The sequence below is a fragment of the Euphorbia lathyris genome, chromosome 8 (assembly GCF_963576675.1).
Source record: "Euphorbia lathyris chromosome 8, ddEupLath1.1, whole genome shotgun sequence".
NCBI lineage: Eukaryota > Viridiplantae > Streptophyta > Magnoliopsida > Malpighiales > Euphorbiaceae > Euphorbia > Euphorbia lathyris.
The window spans coordinates 47,532,858-47,541,631 of NC_088917.1; the positions used below are offsets into that span (position 1 = coordinate 47,532,858).

At 38.5% G+C, this 8,774-nt stretch overlaps 2 protein-coding genes across 2 annotated transcripts; one reads left to right on the forward strand and one right to left on the reverse strand.

Annotated features, from left to right (window-relative positions):
- Positions 1-3,818: 3,818 nt before the first annotated feature.
- Positions 3,819-6,674, reverse strand: LOC136204107 (uncharacterized). The gene is made up of 2 exons (XM_065995304.1): positions 6,091-6,674; positions 3,819-4,092 (listed from the first exon to the last, which is right to left on the reverse strand). Exon 1 carries the CDS (start codon positions 6,562-6,564, stop codon positions 6,094-6,096), a length of 471 nt encoding a protein of 156 aa, XP_065851376.1. The 5' UTR covers positions 6,565-6,674; the 3' UTR covers positions 3,819-4,092; positions 6,091-6,093.
- A 650-nt stretch (positions 6,675-7,324) lies between these two features.
- LOC136201995 (protein MAIN-LIKE 2-like) lies at positions 7,325-8,484 on the forward strand. The gene is made up of 2 exons (XM_065992399.1): positions 7,325-7,569; positions 7,649-8,484. Exons 1-2 carry the CDS (start codon positions 7,395-7,397, stop codon positions 8,410-8,412), a joined length of 939 nt encoding a protein of 312 aa, XP_065848471.1. The 5' UTR covers positions 7,325-7,394; the 3' UTR covers positions 8,413-8,484.
- The last annotated feature ends 290 nt before the right edge of the window (positions 8,485-8,774 follow it).

Genomic DNA, 8,774 nt, shown 5'->3' on the forward strand with positions numbered 1-8,774 from the left:
TTATTTCCCTTATGTTGAGTGTACTTAATGGTGCCTCTTTTCCTCTTTCACTAAACCATACCTTTGTTACTCTAATCCCAAAGGTGAAAAATCCGGGTACACTTAAAGATATATCTGTCCTATTAGTCTTTGCAATGTTGTTTATAAGCTTATCTCAAAAACTTTGGCAAATCATCTCAAACATTGTTTGCATTCTATTATCCATCATTCACAGAGTGCCTTTGTACCAAATCGTTTGATAACTGATAATGCTTTAATAGCTTTTGAATTATTTCATTCTATGAAGCATAGAATTAGTAGTAAGAATGGTGTGCGTGCTTTGAAGTTGGATATGGGTAAGGCTTATGATAGAGTGGAGTGGGGTTTTGTTAAAGATATGATGGAAGTGATGGGGTTTTCGATTTGTTGGGTCAATTTAATTCAAAGATGTCTTTCTTTAGTTTTATTTTTTTCCTTATAAATTGGATGCCTAAAGGTTATGTTAAGCCAAACAAGGGTCTGCGCCAAGGAGATCCTTTATCATCTTATTTGTTTTTAATCTGGGCGGAAGGGCTATCAGCATTGATTAGGAAATCTGAGAGTAACAGAGTTTTGCATGGAATTCGGGTAAGCAATTCAGGGCCAACAATTTCACATCTCTTCTTTGCTGATGATTCAGTAATCTTTTTTAGAGCTACCTCAATGGAATGTTTTGTTGTTCGAGAGTTATTACGTGTTTCTGAAGCAGCCTCTGGGCACTGTATTAACTTTGACAAGCCTGATATTGCTTTTAGTAAGGGTGTGGGTGCCGATTGTCGGATCAGATGTGCAGATTTGTTAAGTGTAAGAGAAGTTCGGTCCTTTGAGAAGTATTTAGGTTTGCCTTCGGTAATTGGATGGTAAAAAAGTAGTTTTTAGCTTTCTTAAAGAGAGATTAATGAAGAGGATTAGTGGTTGGCATGAAAAGTGTCTTTCAGGGGGGGGGGGGGGGGGGGTAAAGAGGTACTGATTAAATCAGTGGCACATGCGGTTCCTCAATATATAATGAGTTTTTTTTTGTTGCCAAAATCTTTTTGTGATGAGTTGCAGCAATTAATGGCTAGATTTTGGTGGAATCATGATTCAGAGAAAAAGCGTATCCATTGGATCAGCTGGGAAAAAATGTGTTTGTCTAAGGAAGATGGTGGTCTGGGTTTTAGAAATATATATGCTTTTAATCTTCCTCTTCTTGCAAAGTAGGTTTGGAGGATGATTGAACTCCCAGATTCTATTTGTTCGTAGGTGTTCAAGCATAAGTATTTCTCGAGGGTTGGGGTAATGGAGGCAAATACTGGTTATTGTGCAAGCCAAGTCTGGCGAAGACTACTCATGGCTAGACAAGTTATTATTGATGGGAGCTGTTGGAGAATTGGTGAGGGAAGAACTGTTAATTTATTGAATTCAAGATGGATTCATGATGTTCTGTGTAATCGCTCACTCTATTTGTTATTGGAGAAATTTTACAGTACTCCGGGAGTAATACTCCCGGCCAATCAAAATCGTTTTTGAATCTCACTACCTAGGTATGATTGGTGGAAAGAGAAATATATATACACGTGTCATGGATTGATTGGCCGGGAGTATTACTCCAGGAGTACCCTAAAATTTTCCCTGTTATTGATTGATTTTGACTCCTTTGTTGGAAAATGGATTTGATAAAATATTATTTTTCAACAGATGTGGCAACAACGATTTTAAAGATTCCGCTAAGCAGACGAATTATTCATGATTCTCTGTTTTGGACACATTAAAAAAAATAGGGATTATTTGGTGAAATCCGAGTACAAAATTGTTGTTGATGCAGTGAAAGCTAATTCTAATTTAGCTTCTTCTTTATGTAGCTCATCATTTCTAGTATTCTCTTTGGAAAGTTAAAGCTTTTGCAAAAAATTTACATAAGAATGTTCTGTCTTCTTTTGACAATCTTTTAAGGAAGGGTATTAGTTTGCAGGGACAATGTTGTTTTTGCTGTTTTCATTCTGAATCTTTAATTCACCTTTTTTAAGATTGTACCGGAACTAGATTTTATTGGAGACATGTGATTTTTTTTTTCTCGGTGTATAAAATTCCAGGTTCAGATTGTCTGAAGTGGTTTTCACTGTGTTGAAAGTTTTATCACAGATGGAGTTTTTTTTTTTTTTTTTGCGGGTTGATTAATCTCATTTGGTTTGAAAGAAACCAAATAATTCATGGAAAAAATCGGATTGGTGAGCTTAAATTAGTGCCTGTGATTTGGAACTCTGTGATTGGGTTTGCTGTAGGTAGCAGGAAAGATTCTGCTGCAGCATTAGACGTTGCGGGTTGTCAGGTTCGAATTTCTGGTAATTCGAATATTGTAGGGACTGGTGGGGATGTTTTGCGAAGGCAAGGTCAAAGTGGTGGTATAAATAAAGAGAAAACAATTAATGATGATTTAATGCAGGTTATTGGGATGTCGTGGAGGGCTGATGGTTTAAGTGGAAGTGCAGATGTTATGGAGTCTAATGGTTTTAATGGACCTAATTTGGTTGGGGTTCAAATGGAAAATTGCATTTGGAATCCTCCTGATCCACGTTTTTATAAGATTAATTGTTATGCTGCTTTTTCGATTCATTCTTGTAGCAGTGGACCAATTGGATCAACTTTGTCGGTTCAACATGTAGAACTATTATCGAGGAAATATAGCATTGTCAAACTAGTTGGGGATTATTATAGGTGATACTTTTGAGATAGCCCGTGATTTTGGATCAATTGAATTCGTGTACGAGAGACGTCAAACGAACACTATCACTCATAATATAGCTAATTGGGCTCGGTCTCTCTCATAAATTCTAATTGAAAATTTTCCTTTTTGTGTTGCCTCTTATATTCAGAATGATGTTTCGGAACGAGTAGTGTCTATCCCAAACCCTTACCCGTTTATTTTTTAGTTATCCGCACCCATCCCATTACCCTAACGGGTATACTTTTTGCATCTCATACCCGTCCCGTTTAATTCGTGGTGCCCACCGGTACCATTACCGTTAAAAATCAATAAATAAAAGGCTTAAAACACTTTTTGACCCCTGACCTATCCAAAATTTGTGCATTTGGCCTCTGACCTATTATTTCATCATATTTGGCCCCTGACCTATCAAATTAGACAAAATTCAACCCATATTGAATGGAAAATTAACTTTGTTGGAAAATCAACAGCAGTCACCAATACAAAAACGACACATGACACATAAATAAAATTAATTTTCAACTGGAGATGACAACAATAACTATTTTACCTACTAAAAAAATCCTAAAAACTTTCTCTAGTGTTCCGATAGAGTGAAAATTAATTTTATTTATGTGTCATGTGTCATTTTTGTATTGGTTACTGCCGTTAATTTTGCAACGGAGTTAATTTTTCATTCAATATGGGTTAGATTTTATCTAATTTGATAGGTTAGGGGCCAAATATGACCAAATAATAGGTCAGGGGCCAAATGCACAAATTTTGGATAGGTCAGGAGCCAAAAAGTGTTTTAAGCCTAAATAAAACAAAAAATATTACAAATTTAAACTAAACGCTCCCTAATTATGCTTTTTACCTTTATTTTAAATATAATTATTAATAAACTCTATAAATTTTGTAGCTTCATAACTAAAAAAATCATAATCCATCCTGTGCGTTGCCCTAGTTAATTACATATTGAAGTTCTAAACTAATCTTATAATCACAATTCTTTTAATTTGGCACATCCCATACTGTTTTCAGTTTAATATCATAAAGTTAAAGGTCATAAAACGGAAATAAAATGCAAGTTGGGGGTTAGTTTTGAAAACCAAAAGGAGAAAAGAAAATACATCATTCTTAAGCTTTTTAGGAATTTCAATTTTTGATGTACATATTAAATTACCAATTATTGATGTTAGTATTCCGTTAGCTTACACAAGTAATCCGAAATCATTCCACAGGAGAAGTCATAATATTTATAGTACAAAAAGCTTAAAACTACTTGACATACATACATTGGATATGCAATAAGGATTTCTTTACTTGTTGATCGCATTAGTCTTCTGGCAGAAGAAGACGAACCTGAAGAACAAATGCATCAAACAGACCTGCAAAAGGATAGGAAAAGAAAGCATAACGATTAGTAAATTATTCATCTAAAACATATATACTTCATATAGTTAAATAAAATTACTTCACACTTCAACAACATTTTGTATAGAAGAAAACTTCAGGTAGGCTGTTCATAGAAAAAAGTGTCATGTTGTGAACTTCTTTTGAAAAGTTAACTGTAAGTTTCCAGAAAAGGCAGGTCGAAAAACCGCAGCAATCAAGATTTAGGTCACTTCTTCAGCTTCACAAGCCAATGTCTCACTAATATTTCATAAAGCTAGAAACATAGTTATTAAAGGCGCATGGCGCACTAAGGCGCAAGGGGTCCTGGAGCCTTGGCACATGGCGCATGGCGCGCGCCATAGCGGGACAAGGCGCACTTTCAAAATTCAAAATTATAAAACTATAAAACTAACATAAAAATGCAATGACTACTAAATTATGAAAATATCTTAAGCATAAATAAATTTTAAAATGCAAAATAAACTCCATATTAGAAAGATAAAGTTGAATACTAAATCCGTAGTGTTTTTCTTTCTAATACAATGACTCTGTCTCTTCCTCTTCAATTCCTCTTCAAATCATAAACGTACTCTGTCTCTTCCTTCAAATCATAAGCGTACTCTGTCTCTTCCTTCAAATCATAAGCGTACTCTGTCTCTTCCTCTACTAATAATAAACATATAATAATCTCTTCTCTTCCAATAAATGTATAATCTCTCTCTCTTTTAATAAATTTTTTTAATAAAAACTGCCTCTAACTGCCAAACATTCCAGAAAAAACTGCTCCTAACTGCCAAACATTCCAGAAAACTGCCTCTAACTGCCAAGGCGCGCCTTGATGCGCCTTTTGGCAACTGCTCTTGGCGCAAAATGGCACACCAGGCGCGTGCCATGGCGACTGCGCCTCGCCATGGCAGCCCCATGGCACTAAGGCCTGCGCCTGGTGCGCCATGAGCCATAGACGCGCCATTAATAACTATGGCTAGAAAGTTCCAATAACCAGCCAAGGAAGAGGCAAAATTGCTAATCGTTACAGCCTTGCTATGCCATATTCAACTTGAGTACAATTTTATATGGAACGGCATAAGTTTGAATAACGGATAAAGGTGAGATTAACCCCAAAATGAACTTTCGATCTAATTTAGTTCACAACTTGGTATTTCTAGTCAAATTAGTCCAAAAACATCAATTTCTGATGATACATTTGTCACTTTGAATTGGACTAAAAATGCCAAGCCAAGCTTGAAGGGCCTACAGGCCAAGCAAGCTGAAAGGCCAAGATGAACATTTATCCGATGCATAACAGACTCGTAGGAATAGAATTGCCGCAATTCATAGACAAAAACCAAAATGGCATAAAGTGTCATCTGCAATTTATAAAGTAATACCTACTTCTTATGCATATTGCAATGCCATAGTATCAGTATAAAGTTGATACACCAAACGTGGTTGAATTGAAATTATTCAAGGGCCAGTAAACAAACGATTTAGCATCTACAAGAATGCTTTCGAATTCAACACCCCCAATAACTTGTTTCAGAATGCTTTCGAATTCAACACCCCCAATAACTTGTTTCAGAATGCTTTCGAATTCAACACCCCCAATAACTTGTTTCGATCATATGGTTTCATGAATCACAATTGCTTTGAAACAGCCAACATAAAGTTTATTTCTTTTTTGAAATAGACAACTTTTAGAGTATTTGGTCAAACATTCAGCCGTACAAACAAAAAGAATAAGCAATTGCTACACCCACATACCCAATTACACTACCTACCTAGTTTCATACCTGTAAAAGGCAAAAGACACTGTCGTCTTTATAGTATAATAACAAACTACCCACAAACAAGCATATCAATTAATAAACAGAAACCAGCCAAAATAAAGTAATTAAAAATACATTTTCTTTTGACAAAAAGTATACTCAGCTGAAAAAGTTGCTCACGCTTTCAAGGGAACAATATAGAAATAAAAACTCAATTTAACGAACCTCCTACGAAGCCGAGTGCTTGCCCTCACACTCGGGGCTCTCGTTGAAATTCTTGGATGGATATTTAGCAGTAATCATCCCAACTTCAAACACCAAATCCTCTCCGCTTAACTTAATCCCTGTTATCGACCACCACTTAAAGAAAGCACGGACCTGAATGCCGTCCAGCTCCGCGAGTCGACCCTGAACAATCTTTCCGGAAACCTTTTTGGAGTACGTGGCCAAGTAATTGTCAGGAGGAAGGGTGATTTTGCAAGATCCACCAAGGTCAACGGAGAAGTCGCCGGAAGTGTGGTTAACCGTGTATTTCCGGACGGAAGAGGGGAGTAGGCCAATTGGGAAGCCGTATTTCCTAAGCTCGACGTGGGCCGCGGTCGGCGAGTGCGGGTTGGGGTTGGGGTTTTCGTCGGTTGGGGATGGAAAGAAAAGGGGAATCAGGGAAAAGAGAATGAGGAGAGAGATCAATTTCGCCATTGCGGTGTCGTTCTCGGTGCTGAGATATGTTTCTCCACCATTTATATAAAGCAAGAGATTTTTGCTTTATGGACCGTTCGTTCAGTCTTCTGGGCCAAATTGGAAATTTCAGGACAAACTTAGCACTGAAAAAGAGATTTATTATGAAACTGTGACTTTCTAACAAAATAATATAAAGAAATTGGGTTGCCATGGCCATTAATTTCTCACTTGCTGCTCTGTTTTTACCATTTTTGCCCCTCTTCCATTTTTTTCAAAATAAAGATTTTGAACTCCTCCCCCCTTTTCAAACTCCTCTCCCCACTTTTTAAACTCTTCCCTCTTTCTCTCCTCATTTGAACATTACACTTCATAGCAGGTCGTGGAGGCAGAGGAAAAGGCCTAATCCGTCCCCCGACAAGTTTCACAACTTAAAATTAATTGTAGAAGGGGCGGGCCGAATGACCCGCCCTTTGTGTTATAGTGGCGGGTCACAGACCCGCCAAGGCCAAAACCCCTTTGGATTTTGGCCTAGGCGGGCCGAAAGGCCCACCACTTATGCAAGGCTGGCTGGTCCGGCACCCGCCAGCCCTGTATAAAGGGCGGGCCTTTCGGCCCACCACATGGATTTTGTCAAGGCAAGGGATTTTGCCTGCTTTGGGGGGGCGTTTGGCCCGGCCGGACAATATAATTTTTTTTTAATATTTATTTTATTTTTTAAATATTTATTTTGTTTGTAATTTTAATTTTGTTATACATTTTTGCAGCCCAATGTTTTAGCTGTTGATCGTGAACCAAATAAGCGTGGTATCACAGCTTCTGCTCGGAGGACCAAAGGAGCAGATAAATTGATGGCAGATGCACAGAGGGCGCACGAGACAGTGCATCAGCCCATGGACGAGGATTATGTTGCCGTAGATGTTGATAATGAGTCTTTCGAAGACGAGTCTTCCGATGACGATAATGTCCTAGTTCTTCGGTTGTCAAAGGCGAGAGGCGATCGTTCTGTTAGTTCTGAGTCATCTGGTAAATAATTAAATTACTTTTTATTTGATTATTACTTGACTGTCATTGTTTAAATGTTATATGTGTAATATAATTGCAGGGAGCAGCACCAAACGACCCAGGGATGCTGAAGAGGATTGGATAGTGACGGATCCGGTCCCAGGTGGACCAGTAGACGGTTCTGTGATTCCTAGCTTTTTGGGACATGTTGCTTCTAGGATGTGGAGCGGGCACCTAAGGTCGCAACTCAAGGGCCATACTAGGGGGCACTTTTGTAAGAAACTGATGACATGGTACACGACAGCTAGTCCACGGGTCAAGAAGCTTATACGGGATTCGAGACTGTCACACCTCCCGAGTATCATGTACCCACACATTGATATGCCCCTGATATGTGTGTTTATCGAGCGTTGGCACCCAGATACGTCATCATTTCACATGCCCTTTGGTGAGATGACTATTCTGCTACATGATGTGTGGGAGATTTTATGTATCCTTGTGGATGGGCGACTTGTGTCTGCTGAGAGTGGAATAGAGCAGTCTAAGTCCGCAGTGATGGAGCTGTTTGGGGTGACTAAGAAGGTGCTGGAGAGTGTGCATTGGAAGGGTGGTGGTGTAGTTTGCAATTCCATCGTCTCTATGTGTTCCGTAGGTCAGATGTCAAATTTTGAGGCGATCGGGTGGATGTTTTTGTTGTTAGGTTCGACTTTGTTTATAGACAAGAGTGGCGACCGTATCCGACCTATATGCTTGCTGGAGGTGCAGGATGGGGTAGAGGGCGTGGGTGGATACTCATGGGGCTCAGCTATACTAGCATACCTATACCGTCAGCTAGGTATTGCTAGTAGAGGAGATTGTTCATAGATCACGGGATGCCTGACTCTTCTTCAGGCGTAGATATACGAGTATTTCCCTTGTTCCAGACCTCAGCGAGAGGGATACACCCCTCGACCAAACGATCCACGAGCTCGGATCTGGTCATCGACAAAGCAGCCCAAGACTGATTAGGGACTGTTTTTTAAGCGTTTTATTACTAAACAGTATTTTGGGACTATTTGTTACTCTTCAGTATTTTGTATTACCAATATTTTGTGGTAAATTGTATTTTCTAAACAATAATTTCACTGAACAGTGATATCACTAAACAGTAATATCACTAAACATTAATATCACTGAACAATGATATCGCTGAACAGTAATATCACTGAACAGTGATATCACTGAAC